A 17,790-nucleotide genomic window follows, 5' to 3' on the forward strand; every position below is an offset into this window, starting at 1 on the left:
GCGCCTCATTGGCCTCGGAGAACTTGGTTCTCGGATCTCCTCGGTTTACTCGCAGACGATCCGTGGCCACTCCCACTACGTCCGGACCTGTTACAACAGGGTCCGTTCCTTTACCCCGATTTAGCGCGGCTGCGTTTGACGGGGTGGCTGTTGAAAAGGCCATCTTGAGAAGTGAGGGCATTCCGGAGTCTGTTATACCAACCATGGTACGAGCTAGGAAGCCGGTTACGGCAGCTCATTATTACAGAATCTGGCGTACTTATATAGGTTGGTGTGAAGCTCGGAAGTTTCCGACATCATCTTTTAATTTATCCCGTCTTTTGTTATTTTTACAGATGGGGTTAGATGGAGGACTACGTCTTTCCACACTAAAGGTGCAGGTATCTGCGTTGTCAATTTACTTTCAAAGGAAATTGGCCTCGTTGCCATCAATACATACGTTTCTACAGGGTGTAATGAGGATACAGCCTCCTTTCATTCCACCTACAGCACCATGGGACTTGAATCTGGTTTTAGATTTCTTACAGTCCGATTACTTTGAACCCTTACAACAAGTGGATATTAAATTTCTCACTTGGAAAACGATTTTTCTTTTAGCCTTAGCTTCGGCTAGGCGAGTTTCAGATCTGGGTGCCTTGTCGTGCAAGTCACCGTATTTAGTTTTTCATGATGACAGAGCGGAACTTCGGACGAATCCCGCTTTTCTACCAAAGGTAGTGTCGTCTTTTCACATCAATCAACCAATAGTAGTTCCGGTATTAATAGAGAATGCTGAAACGTTGGATGTGGTTCGCGCATTACGCGTCTATGTATCCCGAACGTCTACGGTTCGTAAGACGGATACGTTGTTTGTTCTCTATGATGCGGCTAAGAGGGGTTGGCCAGCCTCTAAGCAGACCTTATCCAGATGGATCAAACTGACCATACGTCAGGCTTACCTTCATGCTAGGTTACAGCCACCTACATCAGTAACAGCTCATTCCACACGTTCTGTGGGAACGTCATGGGCAGCGAGTCGTGGGGCTTCTACGACACAGCTTTGCCGTGCGGCTACTTGGTCTTCAGTGCACACGTTTGTGCGCTTTTACAAGTTTGATACGTTCGCGGCATCAGCATCTAGCTTTGGCCGTTTAGTGTTACAAGTGCCAAACAGCTCTCCCGCCACAGAGGAAACTTTGGTACATCCCAAGAGTACTCCAGTGACCCCTAGTGGATGAAAAAGAAAGTAGGATTTTGGTACTTACCAGGTAAATCCTTTTCTTTGAATCCATAGGGGGCACTGGACGCCCACCCAGAGCAGTTTATCTGTTTTAGGAAGTTCAGTGGTTCTTATGGTAACACACTTTCACGACTGGTTTAAATTTAACAAAGGTTAATCAGTTAGGGTGTCAACTGTTTAGTTGTCTGTTACGTTTTGTGTCAACTTTATTGTTGTCCGTGAGATTATAGGTAATTCTCCTTTTGTCAATCTCTCTATCGATCCTGTTCGGCTCAGTAAAAAACACTGAAGTGCTCGAGGATATGGAGGGGAGGAGTAGTCTCAAAAATTAATTTATTCAGTGCCTTCTTCCGGTGGAAGCCGTCCATATCCCAAGAGTACTCCAGTGCCCCCTATGGATTCAAAGAAAAGGATTTACCTGGTAAGTACCAAAATCCTACTTTCTTAAACATATTGATGTTTTCTTTCTAGTATGGAAACTTTGTAGACAATTTGAGAGTCATGGTGAAAGGAGGAGCCGGTGGAATGGGCCTCCCGCGCTTAGGTGGAGAAGGAGGGAAAGGAGGTGATGTGTGGGTGATGGCAGCACACGGAATGACAATGAAAACCGTGAAAGACCAATATACGCAGAAACACTTTGTTGGAGGTAACGGGGTCAATAGTAGGTGAGTTCCATTTACGCTGGAAGCATGTGCTATGTTGCTGGACTAAAAAACACTTAAAGTGCGCTGTAACCAATCATATTCTGTTGTTTCACTTAGATAATTGATTTCTAGCAGATGTGTGAGTGGTGCTATGAATAATAATTCTCCTTCATTAGGCAATAACAAAGACATCACCAATAATGAGCCCCAATAATATTGTTTGTCCTCGTGATTGATGTTTACCTGCCTTTCTTTTTCTTTTTTTCCCCCCCACCATATATACAGACTCACAACTGTATCGGGTATGGGTCATTGGGTCGATTCAACTTAGGTCGACAGTCATTATCTCGACCACTGAAGGTCGACATGTGCTAGGTCGACAGGTGAAAAGGTCGACATGAGTTTTTGGACTGTTTTTGGTGTTGTTTTCTTCGTAAAGTGTCGGGGAGACCCAATTAGTGCACCGTGTCCCCTCGCATGGCGAGCGAACTTCGGGCAAGGTGCCTCGCTCCGCTACCGCTTTGCTCGGTACAGGTTACCGTTCCAATCGTAGTCCACGTGGATCGTCAAGTATGTAAAAATCCAAAAAATGAAGACAAAAAGTGAAAAACTAATGTTGACCTTTTGACCTAGTATATGTCGGCCTAATGACCATGTCGACCTTCAGTGGTCGACCTAATGACTGTCGACTTAAGCTGTGTCAACCTACCGACCATATCCCATCCGGATACCGCCACTTTGGCAACACCTCAAAATATACTCCTTTCATTGATTATTTAAGTTTGTTTTTTTGTCTTGCGTTCTCACCAAATTAAGATTAAGATTGGCTTTCCTGATTCTCCACCATCATTCAGGGCACACCTTCTGGAATTGTAACTCTTTCCTCATAGAAACATAGAATTTGATGGCAGATATGAACCACTTGGCCTATCTAGTCTGCTCCTAAATCAGGAGTGGGGAACCTTTTTTTTTCTACCAAGGGCCATTTGGATATTTATAAAATCCTTCGGGGGCCATACAAAAATTCTCAACTTAAAAAATTACCTGGCCCCCCCTGTAGGTCTGCCCCCCCAAAATGGGTGTTGCCAATTAAAATGGGACGTGATACACACATGCCCCCAATAGTGCAGTGCCAGATCCACAATTGCCCCGACAGTGCCAGGTGTACAACTGCCCCGACAGTGCCAGCTATACAACTGCCCCCACAGTGCCAGCTATACAACTGCCCCCACAGTGCCAGCTATACAACTGCCCCCACAGTGCCAGCTATACAAATGCCCCCACAGTGCACCCCCTCCCCACTGTGCTGCTCACCGCTGCTGCTCCATCTGGCGGCGTGTCTTGGGGGTCAGGGCAGGGAGGAGAGCGCGGCTATGTCGGGTGGCGTGTAGGACCTCAAACCAGCCGCCGGTTTGTGAGCAAATCAGAGCTCGCTCCTGATAGGCTGCCGGTCCGCGAGCTCTGATTGGCTCACAAACCGGTGGCTGGTTTGAGATCTTACCTGCCGCCGGACATGTAGCTGCGCTCTCCTCCTTGACAGCTGAGACATGCCGCCGCCCGATTGAGCGGCCGCGTGTCTCAGTGACACAAGCGGGTGGGTCTTATACGGCCCGCGGGCCGGAGGTTCCCTACCCCTGTCCTAAATCATTATTCTGTATCTGCTTAAACCAAATACATTTCTACTTCTGTCATACGTTCTGGGACCTGTTTTGTTCGTTTTTATCTATATCATTTTTATACAGTAGATATTACTAAAGCTGTTTTTTTTTTCCTGAATTTGCAGAAACACAACCATTCAGTAGGCACCAAGCAATCTCTGTCAAACACTTTGGTGCACATGTAATTAGCTGCAGTGTGTACCATGTGACTAAAGCTCCAGGTTTAACGGCCAGAGCTATTCAATTATTACGCTGTAAACCAGTACATTCTGCGGTAGGTGGCTAACATCTATGTGTTATCCCACGTGGTAAGCCCCAGAGGGTGTATTTAATGCAGCTTTCTCTTACGTCCTAGAGGATGCTGGGGACTCCGTAAGGCTCATGGGGTATAGACGGGCTCCGCAGGAGATATGGGCACCTAAAAGAACTTTCTAGTATGGTGTGCACTGGCTCCTCCCTCTATGCCCCTCCTCCAGACCTCAGTTAGATCTTGTGCCCAGAGGAGATAGGGTGCATTACAGGAGCTCTCCTGAGTTTTCTGTAAAAATCATTTTGTTAGGTTTTTTATTTTCAGGGAGCTCTGCTGGCAACAGACTCCCTGCATCGTGGGACTGAGGGGAGAGAAGCAGACCCACTTCTTAAGAGTTAAGGGATCTGCTTCTAGGAAACTGGACACCATTAGCTCCAGAGGGAGTCGGAACACAGGTCTCACCCTGGGGTTCGTCCCGGAGCCGCGCCGCCGTCCTCCTCACAGATGCCGGAAAAAAGAAGCCGGGTGAGTATGACAGATCATAGGAAGACGTCAGGCGGCAGAATACTTCAGATCTTCATGAGGTAAGCAGGTAGCTGCGCGCCATTGCTTCCACATTTACACACACACATGGCACTGATGGGTGCAGGGCGCGGGGGGGGGGCGCCCCGGGCAGCAATAAATCTCGTTTTTAGGCAAGAAGCATGTAGTTAGGCTGCGGGGCAGTAAACTACGAATCCCCGCCATTTTTTTTCAAAATATCGAGCGGGACAGAAGCCTGCCGCGTGAGGGGGCGGAACTTGATCCCTCAGCACTAACCAGCGCCATTTTCTCCACAGAGGCTGCAGAGAACGCTGGCTCCCCAGACTCTCCCCTGCTGAGCATCAGAGGGCTGAAAATAAGAGAGGGGGGCACATATTTAAAGCGCAGTGAGTGGGAAATTTGGTATACATTTATATGTAAAAGCGCTATCTGTGTTTTTTTCCCCTGGGTCAGTTGGAGCTGGTGTGTGCTGGCATACTCTCTCTCTGTATCTCCAAAGAGCCTTCTTTGGGGAATTGTCCCCTTATAGTTATATCCCAGTGTGTGTGTGTGGGGTGTCGGTACGTGTGTCGGCATGTCTGAAACGGAAGGCTTATCCAAAGAGGAGGTGGAACAGATGAGTGGTGTGTCTCAGTTGGCGGTGCCGACTCAGGATTGGATGAAGATGTGGCATATGTTAAATGCTAGTGTAGCTTCACTGCATGAAAGACTGGACAAAGCAGAGTCCAGAATGTCGGCAGGTAATCAATCTACAGATTGTGCCGACTCACAGGACCCGTCGGGGTCTCAGAAACGTCCCTTCTCACAAATAAGGGACACAGATTACGACACGGACTCTGATTCCAGTGTCGACTATGATGAAGTAAGGTTGCACCCCTGGGTGACAAAAAGTATTCAATGCATGATTATTGCAATAAAAGATGTGTTACATATCACTGATGAGCCCTCGGTGCCCGACACGAGGATACACATGTTTAAGTGAAAGAAACAGGTTATAAACTTTCCTCCTTCCCTTGAAATTAATGAGTTATGTGAAAAAGCTTGGAAAACTCCAGATAAGAAACTGCAGATTCCCAAAAGGGTTCTTATGGCGTACCCTTTCCCTACACAGGACAGGGTACGCTGGGAATCCTCTCCCACAGTGGACAAAGCCTTAACACGCCTTTCCAAGAAGGTAGCGCTACCGTCCCCTGACACAGCGGCCCTCATGGACCCTGCGGACCGCAGGCAAGAGACTACACTAAAGTCTATCTACACTCATACTGGTACTTTGCTTAGACCGGCAATTGCGTCGGCATGGGTATGTAGTGCAGTAGCAGCTTGGACAGATACACTGTCAGCTGACCTTGATACCCTAGATAGGGATACAATTTTGTTAACATTAGCTCATATTAAGGACGCAGTCTTATATATGAGGGACGCTCAGAGACATTGGTTTACTGGGTTCAAGAGCCAATGCTACGGCTATTTCGGCAAGAAGAGCCTTGTGGATCCGCCAATGGACGGGGGATGCAGACTCAAAAGGGCATATGGAGGTTTTACCTTACAAAGATGATGTATTGTTTGGGGATGGCCTCGCGGACCTGATCTCTACAGCTACCGCGGGTAAGTCGACCTTTTTACCTTTTGTTCCCCAACAGCAAAAGAAACCCCCACAATATCAGATGCAGTCCTTTCGGTCGCATAGATCCAGAAGAGGTCGGGGCTCCTCTTTCCTCGCCAGAGGTAAGGGTAGAGGCAAGAGGACACCTGCTGCGGCTGGTTCCCAAGAGCAGAAGTCCTCCCTGGCTTCCGCTACGTCCACCGCATGACGCTGGGGCTCCCCTGCGGGAGTCCGCTCAGGTGGGGGCACGCCTTCGACTATTCAGCCAAGTCTGGGTTCAGTCAGACGTGGACCCTTGGGCGATAGAAATAGTCTCCCAGGGCTACAAGCTGGAATTCAAAGAGGTGCCCCCACGCCAATTTTTCAAGTCGGCCTTACCAGCTTCTACTCCAGAGCGGGAAGTAGTGCTAGCTGCAATTCAAACGCTGTGTCAACAGCGAGTGATTATCAGGGTTCCCCTGAGCCAACAGGGAAAAGGGTATTTCTCTGACGTCCTAAGTGGATGCTGGGACTCCGTAAGGACCATGGGGAATAGCGGCTCCGCAGGAGACTGGGCACAACTATAAAGAAAGCTTTAGGTCTAACTGGTGTGCACTGGCTCCTCCCACTATGACCCTCCTCCAGACTTCAGTTAGAATCTTGTGCCCGGCTGAGCTGGATGCACACTAGGGGCTCTCCTGAGCTCCTAGAAAGAAAGTATATTTTAGGTTTTTTATTTTACAGTGAGATCTGCTGGCAACAGACTCACTGCAGCGAGGGACTAAGGGGAGAAGAAGCGAACCTACCTAACTGGTGGTAGCTTGGGCTTCTTAGGCTACTGGACACCATTAGCTCCAGAGGGATCGAACACAGGACCTGACCTCGATCGTTCGGTCCCGGAGCCGCGCCGCCGGCCCCCTTACAGAGCCAGAAGCAAGAAGTGTTCCGGAAAATCGGCGGCAGAAGACTTCTGTCTTCAACAAGGTAGCGCACAGCACTGCAGCTGTGCGCCATTGCTCCTCATGCACACCTCACACTCCGGTCACTGATGGGTGCAGGGCGCTGGGGGGGGGCGCCCTGAGGGCAATATAATACACCCTTGGCTGGCAAATCTATACCATATATAGTCAGGAAGGCTATATAGGTGTAAAAATACCCCTGCCAGAATTCCAGAAAAAGCGGGAGAAGTCCGCCGGAAAAGGGGCGGGGCCATCTCCCTCAGCACACTGGCGCCATTTTTCCCTCACAGCTCCGCTGGAAGGACGCTCCCTGGCTCTCCCCTGCAGTGTCAAGCTACATAAGGGTAAAAAAGAGAGGGGGGGCACTAAATTTAGGCGCAGTGTATATATATATATATATATATATATATATATATATATATATATATATATATATATAATATAAGCAGCTATAAGGGAAAAAACACTCATTTATAGTGGGATCCCTGTGTTATATAGCGCTCTGGTGTGTGATGGCATACTCTCTCTCTCTGTCTCCCCAAAGGGCTTTGTGGGGTCCTGTCCTCTGTCAGAGCATTCCCTGTGTGTATGCGTTGTGTCGGTACGGCTGTGTCGACATGTTTGATGAGGAGGCTTATGTGGAGGCGGAGCAGATGCCGATAAATGTGATGTCACCCCCTGCGGGGTCGACACCTGAGTGGATGGTTCTGTGGAAGGAATTACGCGACAACGTCGACTCCTTGCATAAAAGGTTTGACGACATACCAAATATGGGACAGCCGGCTTCTCAGCCTGTGCCTGCCCAGGCGTCTCAAAAGCCATCAGGGGCTCTAAAACGCCCGCTACCTCAGATGGCAGACACAGATGTCGACACGGATACTGAATCCAGTGTCGACGACGATGAGACTAATGTATCTTCCAATAGGGCCACACGTTATATGATTGAGGCAATGAAAAATGTGTTGCATATTTCTGATGTTACCCCGGGTACCACAAAAAAAAAAAGGGTATTATGTTTGGAGAGAAAAAACTACCAGTTGTTTTTCCTCCATCTGAGGAATTAAATGAAGTGTGTGAAGAAGCGTGGGCTTCCCCCGATAAGAAACTGGTAATTTCTAAGAGGTTACTAATGACGTACCCTTTCCCGCCAGAGGATAGGTCACGTTGGGAAACATCCCCTAGGGTGGATAAAGCGCTCACACGCTTGTCAAAGAAGGTGGCACTACCGTCTGCGGATACGGCCGCCCTGAAGGAATCTGCTGATAGAAAGCAGGAGGCTATCCTGAAGTCTATATATACACACACAGGTGTTATACTGAGACCAGCTATTGCTTCAGCATGGATGTGCAGTGCTGCAGCTGCGTGGTCAGATTCCCTGTCGGAAAATATGGATACCCTAGACAGGGACACTATATTGCTAACCGTAGAGCATATTAAAGACGCACTCTTCTACATGAGGGATGCACAGAGGGATATTTGCCGGCTGGCATCTAAAATAAGTGCAATGTCCATTTCTGCTAGGAGAGGGTTATGGACTCGGCAGTGGACAGGAGATGCAGATTCTAAAAGGCACATGGAAGTTTTGCCTTATAAGGGTGAGGAGTTGTTCGGGGATGGTCTCTCGGACCTCGTTTCCACAGCAACAGCTGGGAAGTCTACATTTTTACCCCATGTTCCCTCACAGCCAAAGAAAGCACCGTATAATCAGGTACAGTCCTTTCGGCCCAATAAGGGCAAGCGGGTTAAAGGCGCGTCCTTTCTGCCCAGAGGCAGAGGTAGAGGGAAAAAGCTGCAGCATACAGCCAGTTCCCAGGAGCAAAAGTCCTCCCCCGCTTCCTCTAAGTCCACAGCATGACGCTGGGGCTCCACAGGCGGAGCCAGGTACGGTGGGGGCCCGTCTCAAAAATTTCAGCGATCAGTGGGCTCGCTCACGGGTGGATCCCTGGATCTTTCAAGTAGTATCTCTGGGGTACAAGCTGGAAATCTTCAGATGCATCGGCTGATAACCCTGTCTCCAAGGACCAGGGTGTCTCTGCTGTGGTGGCTGCAGAGTGCTCATCTTCAAGAGGGCCGCAGATTCGGCATACAGGACTGGGTCCTGGTGACCACGGATGCCAGCCTTCGAGGCTGGGGGGCAGTCACACAGGGAAGAAACTTCCAAGGACTATGGTCAAGTCAGGAGACTTCCCTGCACATAAATATTCTGGAGCTGAGGGCCATTTACAATGCCCTAAGTCAGGCAAAACCCCTGCTTCAAAACCAGCCGGTACTGATCCAGTCAGACAACATCACGGCGGTCGCCCATGTAAACCGACAGGGCGGCACGAGAAGCAGGACGGCGATGGCAGAAGCCACAAGGATTCTCCGATGGGCGGAAAATCACGTGTTAGCACTGTCAGCAGTGTTCATTCCGGGAGTGGACAACTGGGAAGCAGACTTCCTCAGCAGGCACGACCTCCACCCGGGAGAGTGGGGACTTCATCCAGAAGTCTTCCAACTGATTGTAAACCGTTGGGAAAGGCCACAGGTGGACATGATGGCGTCCCGCCTAAACAAAAAGCTAGAAAGATATTGCGCCAGGTCAAGAGACCCACGGGCGATAGCTGTGGACGCTCTAGTGACACCGTGGGTGTACCGGTCGGTTTATGTGTTCCCTCCTCTTCCTCTCATACCAAAGGTACTGAGGATAATAAGGAGAAGAGGAGTAAGAACTATACTCATTGTTCCGGATTGGCCAAGAAGAGCTTGGTACCCGGAACTTCAAGAAATGATCTCAGAGGACCCATGGCCTCTGCCGCTCAGACAGGACCTGCTGCAGCAGGGGCCCTGTCTGTTCCAAGACTTACCGCGGCTGCGTTTGACGGCATGGCGGTTGAACACCGGATCCTGAAGGAAAAGGGCATTCCGGAGGAAGTCATTCCTACGCTGATTAAAGCTAGGAAAGAAGTAACCGCAAACCATTATCACTGCATATGGCGAAAATATGTTGCGTGGTGTGAGGCCAGGAAGGCCCCAACGGAGGAATTTCAGCTGGGCCGTTTCCTGCACTTCCTACAGTCAGGGGTGACTATGGGCCTAAAATTGGGTTCCAATAAGGTCCAGATTTCGGCTCTATCGATTTTCTTCCAGAGAGAACTGGCTTCACTACCTGAAGTTCAGACTTTTGTTAAGGGAGTGCTGCATATTCAGCCCCCTTTTGTGCCTCCAGTGGCACCTTGGGATCTCAACGTGGTGTTGGATTTCCTAAAGTCACATTGGTTTGAGCCACTTAAAACCGTGGAATTGAAATATCTCACGTGGAAAGTGGTCATGTTGTTGGCCTTGGCTTCGGCCAGGCGTGTATCACGGCTTTGTCATGTAAAAGCCCTTATCTGATTTTCCATATGGATAGGGCAGAATTGAGGACTCGTCCCCAGTTTCTTCCTAAAGTGGTATCCGCTTTTCATCTGAACCAACCTATCGTGGTGCCTGCGGCTACTACAGACATGGAGGCTTCCAAGTTGTTGGACGTAGTCAGGGCCCTGAAAATCTATGTTTCCAGGACAGCTGGAGTCAGAAAGACTAACTCGCTATTTATCCTGTATGCGCCCAACAAGTTGGGTGCACCTGCTTCAAAGCAGACTATTGCTCGCTGGATCTGTAGTACGATTCAGCTTGCACATTCTGCGGCTGGACTGCCGCATCCTAAATCAGTAAAAGCCCATTCCACGAGGAAGGTGGGCTCTTCTTGGGCGGCTGCCCGAGGGGTCTCGGCTTTACAACTTTGCCGAGCAGCTACTTGGTCGGGGTCAAACACATTTGCTAAATTCTACAAGTTTGACACCCTGGCTGAGGAGGACCTAGAGTTTGCCCATTCGGTGCTGCAGAGTCATCCGCACTCTCCCGCCCGTTTGGGAGCTTTGGTATAATCCCCATGGTCCTTACGGAGTCCCAGCATCCACTTAGGACGTCAGAGAAAATAAGAATTTACTCACCGGTAATTCTATTTCTCGTAGTCCGTAGTGGATGCTGGGCGCCCATCCCAAGTGCGGATTGTCTGCAATACTTATATATTGTTATTGTTTAACTAAAGGGTTATTGTTGAGCCATCTGTTGAGAGGCTCAGTTGTTGTCATACTGTTAACTGGGTATTGTATCACGAGTTATACGGTGTGATTGGTGTGGCTGGTATGAGTCTTACCCGGGATTCTAAATCCTTCCTTATTGTGTCAGCTCTTCCGGGCACAGTATCCTAACTGAAGTCTGGAGGAGGGTCATAGTGGGAGGAGCCAGTGCACAGCAGTTAGACCTAAAGCTTTCTTTATAGTTGTGCCCAGTCTCCTGCGGAGCCGCTATTCCCCATGGTCCTTACGGAGTCCCAGCATCCACTACGGACTACGAGAAATAGAATTACCGGTGAGTAAATTCTTATCTATTCAACCCTATTTGTGGTCCCGAAGCCGGATGGTTCGGTCAGGCCCATTTTAAACCTAAAATCCCTGAACCTGTACCTGAAAAGATTCAAATTCAAGATGGAATCGCTTCGAGCGGTGATAGCCTGCCTGTAAGGGGGGGATTTTATGGTGTCACTGGACATAAAGGATGCTTACCTTCATGTCCCCATAAATCCCTCTCATCAGGAGTACCTGAGATTCGCGGTACAGGATTGTCATTACCAGTTTCAGACGTTGCCGTTTGGGCTGTCCACGGCCCCGAGGATTTTCACCAAGATAATAGCGGAAATGATGGTGATCCTGCGCAAGCGAGGAGTCACAATTATGCCATACTTGGACGATCTCCTGATAAAAGCGAGATCAAGAGAGCAATTACTGGAGAACGTGGCACTCTCTCAGAGAGTGCTTCAGCAACATGGGTGGATTCTCAATCTACCAAAGTCACAGTTGGTTCCGACAACTCGACTAGCCTTCCTTGGCATGATACTGGACACGGAACAAAAGAAAGTTTTCCTCCCGTTGGAAAAAGTCCAGGACCCCCAGAACATGGTCCGAGAACTACTGAAGCCGAAAAGAGTGTCCGCTCATCAATGCACTCGGGTTCTGGGGAAAATGGTGGCAACTTACGAGGCCATTCCCTTCGGCAGGCTCCATGCAAGGACGTTTCAATGGGATCTTCTGGACAAATGGTCCGGGTCCCATCTACAATTACATCAAAAAATAACACTGTCCCCCAGGGCCAGGGTGTCTCTTCTATGGTGGCTGCAAAGTGCTCACCTTCTAGAGGGTCGCAGGTTCGGCATTCAGGACTGGATCCTGGTAACCACGGACGCGAGCCTCCGAGGATGGGGAGCAGTCACCCAAGGAAGAAATTTTCAGGGACTATGGTCAGACCAGGAGTCCTGTCTACACATCAACGTGTTGGAGCTAAGGGCCATATACAACGGCCTTCGACAAGCGGAGATTCTTCTTCGCAACCTACCGGTTCTGATTCAATCAGACAATGTCACAGCAGTAGCTCATGTGAACCGCCAAGGCGGGACAAGAAGCAGAGTTGCGATGGAGGAAGCCACCAGGATTCTTCGCTGGGCGGAAAATCACGTAAACGCTCTGTCAGCGGTCTTCATTCCGGGAGTGGACAACTGGGAAGCAGACTTCCTCAGCAGACACGATCTCCATCCAGGAGAGTGGGGACTTCATCAAGAAGTCTTTGCAGAGATAACGGATCTCTGGGGAGTTCCTCGAATAGACATGATGGCGTCACGCCTCAACAAGAAGCTTCGGAGGTATTGTGCCAGGTCCCGGGACCCTCAGGCAATAGCAGTAGATGCTCTGGTAACACCATGGGTATTCCAGTCGGTCTACGTGTTTCCTCCTCTTCCTCTCATCACAAAAGTGTTGAGGATCATAAATCGAAAAAGAGTACAAACAATTCTCATTGTTCCAGACTGGCCTCGAAGGGCCTGGTACTCAGATCTTCAGGAGATGCTCACGGAAGATCCCTGGCCTCTTCCTCTAAGGGAAGACCTGTTACAGCAGGGGCCCTGCATGTTCCAAGACTTACCGCGGTTACGTTTGACGGCATGGCGGTTGAACGCCGGATCCTAGCGGAGTAGGGTATTCCGGAGGAGGTCATACCTACTCTAATAAAGGCTAGGAAGGAGGTGACGGTAAAACATTATCACCGTATCTGGCGGAAATATGTCTCTTGGTGTGAAACCAAGAATGCTCCTACGGAAGATTTCCATCTGGGCCGTTTTCTCCACTTCCTACAGACAGGAGTGGATATGGGCCTAAAGTTAGGCTCCATTAAGGTACAGATTTCAGCCCTATCTATATTCTTTCAGAAGGAATTGGCTTCTCTCCCAGAAGTCCAGACTTTTGTAAAGGGAGTGCTGCACATCCAGCCTACTTTTGTGCCACCAGTGGCACCATGGGACCTTAACGTGGTGTTACAGTTCCTTAAATCACACTGGTTTCAACCCCTTCAAACGGTTGAATTAAAATTTCTAACCTGGAAGGTGGTCATGTTATTAGCCTTGGCATCTGCAAGGCGGGTGCCAGAGTTGGCGGCATTGTCTCACAAGAGCCCCTACTTGATTTTTCATGTGGATAGAGCGGAATTGAGGACTCGTCCTCAATTTGTGCCTAAGGTGGTTTCTTCATTTCATATGAACCAACCTATTGTGGTACCTGTGGCTACGAGTGACTTGGAGGACTCCAAGTCCCTGGATGTAGTCAGGGCCTTAAAAATCTATGTAGCCAGGATGGCTAGGATTAGGAAGACAGAGGCTCTGTTTGTCCTGTATGCAGCCACCAAGGTTGGCGCGCCTGCTTCTAAGCAGACTATTGCTCGCTGGATCTGTCACACGATTCAGCAGGCTCATTCTACGGCTGGATTGCCGTTACCAAATTCGGTAAAGGCCCATTCCACTAGGAAGGTGGGCTCTTCTTGGGCGGCTGCCCGAGGCGTCTCGGCATTACAGTTGTGCCGAGCAGCTACTTGGTCGGGTTCAAACACTTTTGCTAAATTCTACATGTTTGATACCCTGGCTGATGAGGACCTCGCGTTTGCTCAATCGGTGCTGCAGAGTCATCCGCACTCTCCCGCCCGGTTTGGAGCTTTGGTATAAACTAGAGATGAGCGGATTCGGTTTTACTCGGTTTTACTCGGTTCTCAAAACCGAATCTTATTGGCTATCCAAAACACGTGACATCCGTGAGCCAATAAGATTCGGTTTTGAGAACCGAGTAAAACCGAATCCGCTCATCTCTAGTATAAACCCCATGGTCCTTATGGAGTCCCCAGCATCCTCTAGGACGTAAGAGAAAATAAGATTTTAAATCTACCGGTAAATCTTTTTCTCCTAGTCCGTAGAGGATGCTGGGCGCCTGTCCCAGTGCGGACTAAATCTGCAAGACTTGTATATAGTTGTTGCTTACATAAGGGTTATGTTACAGTTGAGATCGGTCGTTGACTGATGCTGTTTTTGTTCATACTGTTAACTGGTTGCGTATATTCCAGGTTATACGGTGTGGTTGGTGTGGGCTGGTATGAATCTTGACCTTAGATTACAAAATCCTTTCCTCATATTGTCCATCTCCTCTGGGCACAGTTTCTCTAACTGAGGTCTGGAGGAGGGGCATAGAGGGAGGAGCCAGTGCACACCCATACTAAAAGTTCTTTATAGTGCCCATGTCTCCTGCGGAGCCCGTCTATACCCCATGGTCCTTACGGAGTCCCCAGCATCCTCTACGGACTAGGAGAAAAAGATTTACCGGTAGGTTTAAAATCTTATTTTTTCTTACAGTGGAAAAGGCTCTGGAAATTCAGAGCCTGGTCAAACAAAGTCTGAAACCACCAAGATTATCGATCCATCAATGCACTCGGTTGCTGGGGAAGATGGTGGCGGCCTACGAGGCCATTAAGTTTGGCAGATTCCATGCCAGAGTTCTTCAGTGGGACCTGTTGGACAAGTTGTCCGGGTCCCATCTGCACATGCACCGAAGGATAACCCTCTCTTCCAAGACCAGAATCTCACTCCTGTGGTGGCTGCACAGCTCTCACCTCCTAGAGGGACGCAGGTTCGGGATCCAGGACTTGATCTTAGTGACCACGCATGCGAGTCTCCGAGGCTGGGGAGCTGTCACACAGGGGGAAAGCTTCCAGGGAAGATGGTCAAGCCAGGAAATGTGTCTACACATAAACGTTCTGGAGTTAATGGCCATTCACAACGGCCTTCTGCAAGCGAAACATCTTCTTCGCAATCAGTCTGTCTTGATTCAGTGAGACAACATAACAGCAGTAGCGTACATAAACCGCCAGGGCAGAACAAAGAGCAGAGCGGCTATGGCAGAGGCCACAAAGGTTCTCCATTGGGCGGAAAGGCATACAAGCGCTCTGTCAGCGATCTTCATTCCAGGAGTGGACAACTGGGAAGCAGACTTCCTCAGCAGACACGATCTCCATCCAGGAGAGTGGGGTCTTCATCAAGAGGTCTTTGCAGAAGTGACAAGTCTTTGGGGAATTCCTCAAATAGACATGATGGCGTCTCGCCTCAACAAGAAACTTCAGAGATATTGTTCCAGGTCGAGAGACCCTCAAGCAATAGCAGTGTACGCCCTAGTGACACCGTGGGTGTTTCAGTCGGTGTACGTCTTTCCTCTGCTTCCACTCATTCCAAAAGTGATAAAGATCATAAGAAGAACAAAGGTTCAAGCAATCCTCATTGTTCCAGACTGGCCAAGGAGGGCTTGGTATGCAGATCTTCAGGAATTACTCATAGGAGATCCCTGGCCTCTTCCTCTGAGGGAGGATCTGTTACAGCAGGGGCCGGGCGTGTTCCAAGACTTACTAATCGTTTGTCGGCTTGGAGGTTGAATGCCGGATCCTAGCCCAAAAGGGTATTCCCAAGGAAGTCATCCCCACTCTTATTCAGGCTAGGAAAGGAGTAACGTCTAAACATTACCACCGTATTTGGAGAAAATACGTGTCTTGGTGTGAATCCAAGAAGGCTCCTACGGAAGAATTTCAGCTAGGACGTTTTCTCCATTTTCTACAAGCCGGTGTGGATGCGGGCCTAAAGTTGGGCTCCATTAAAGTACAAATTTCAGCCTTATCGGTTTTCTTCCAAAAACAATTGGCCTCCCTTCCAGAGGTTCAGACTTTTGTGAAAGGCATGTTGCACATCCAACCTCCCTTTGTGCCCCCTGTGGCACCGTGGGATCTTAACGTGGTGTTGCAATTCCTTCAATCTCATTGGTTTGAACCTTTACAAAAGGAGTTGAAATTCCTCACTTGGAAAGTGGTCATGCTGTTGGCCTTGGCATCCGCCAAGCGGTTGTCTGAATTGACGGCCTTGTCTCACAAGAGCCCTTATTTGATCTTCCATGAAGATAGAGCAGAGTTGAGGACTCGTCAGCAGTTTCTGCCGAAAGTGGTTTCGTCGTTCCACTTGAACCAACCTATTGTGGTACCAGTGGCTACTGACGCCTTGCTGGAATCGAAGTTTCTCGACGTTGTCAGAGCTTTGAAAATTTATGTGGCCAGAACGGTTCACTTTAGGAAAACGGAGGCTCTGTTTGTCCTGTATGCTCACAACAAAATTGGGGCTCCTGCTTCCAAGCAGACTATTGCGCGCTGGATCTGTCATACGATTCAGCAGGCTCATTCTACGGCTGGATTGCCGTTACCGAAATCGGTGAAGGCCCATTCTCCCAGAACGGTGGACTCGTCCTGGGCGGCTGCCCGGAGGGTCTCGGCATTACAACTTTGCCGAGCGGCTACTTGGTTGGGTTCAAACACCTTTGCAAAGTTCTACAAGTTTGATACCCTGGCTGATGAGGACCTCATGTTTGGTCAATCGGTGCTGCAGAGTCATCCACACTCTCCCGCCCGTTCTAGAGCTTTGGTATAAACCCCATGGTTCTTGAATTGACCCCAGCATACTCTGGGACGTATGAGAAAATAGGATTTTAATACCTACCGGTAAATCCTTTCTCTTAGTCCGTAGAGGATGCTGGGCGCCCATCCCAGTTCGTACTGTATCTGCAGTTATTAGTTGTGGTTACACACATGTTGTTTTACGTTTATAGTCAGCCTGTTGCTGATGTTGTTCATGCCGTTGACTTGCGTTGTGTTGAATGCCACGTTGTACGGCGTGCTTGAGGTGTGAGCTGGTATGTATCTCACCTTAGTTTTACAATAAATCCTTTTCCTCGAAATGTCCGTCTCCCTGGGCACAGTTCCTATAACTGGAGTCTGGATCAGGGGCATAGAGGGAGGAGCCAGTTCACACCCCTTTGAAAATCTTAAAGTGCCCATGTCTCCTGCGGATCCCGTCTATACCCCATGGTTCTTGAAGTGACCCCAGCATCCTCTACGGACTAAGAGAAAAGGATTTACCGGTAGGTATTAAAATCCTATTATTATTATTTCTGTATTTATTTATATAGCGCTCTTTCTCCAATAGGACTTAAGGCGCTTAACAGGTAGCATGAACATAATATAGGGGGTCATTCCGAGTTGTTCGCTCGCTAGCTGCTTTTAGCAGCATTGCACACGCTAGGCTGCCGCCCTCTGGGAGTGTATCTTAGCTTAGCAGAATTGCGAACGAAAGATTAGCAGAATTGCTACTAAATAATTCTTTGCAGTTTGAGTAGCTCCGGACCTACTCACAGATTGCGATCAGCTCAGTCCGTTTAGTTCCTGGTTTGACGTCACAAACGCCCTGCGTTCGGCCAGCCACTCCCCCGTTTCTCCAGCCACTCCCGCGTTTTTCCCTGACCCGCCTGCGTTTTTTTGCAAATGCCGGGAAAACGCTGAGTTACCACCCAGAAACGCCCCTTTCCTGTCAATCATTTACCGAACAGCGGTGCGACTGAAAAGCGCCGCAGAATCCACAACAAATCTGCTAAGTTTTTAGTTAAATAACTAAGTGCATTCGCCCTGCGTGCCTTGCGCATGCGCAGTTTGCAACAATTCTCAGCATAGCGAAAATCG

The 17,790-nt window shown here is 49.1% G+C and overlaps 1 protein-coding gene across 1 annotated transcript in view; it reads left to right on the forward strand.

Moving 5' to 3' along the window:
* GTPBP10 (GTP binding protein 10) overlaps positions 1-17,790 on the forward strand; it is a 62,527-nt gene that overhangs the window by 10,706 nt on the left and 34,031 nt on the right. Inside the window, exon 2 of the mRNA XM_063921512.1 lies at positions 1,691-1,884. Coding sequence (XP_063777582.1) covers positions 1,691-1,884 — 194 coding nt within the window. The remainder of the gene's footprint in view (positions 1-1,690; positions 1,885-17,790) is intronic.

This window comes from Pseudophryne corroboree, chromosome 5, assembly GCF_028390025.1.
Source record: "Pseudophryne corroboree isolate aPseCor3 chromosome 5, aPseCor3.hap2, whole genome shotgun sequence".
Classification (NCBI taxonomy): Eukaryota; Metazoa; Chordata; class Amphibia; order Anura; family Myobatrachidae; genus Pseudophryne; species Pseudophryne corroboree.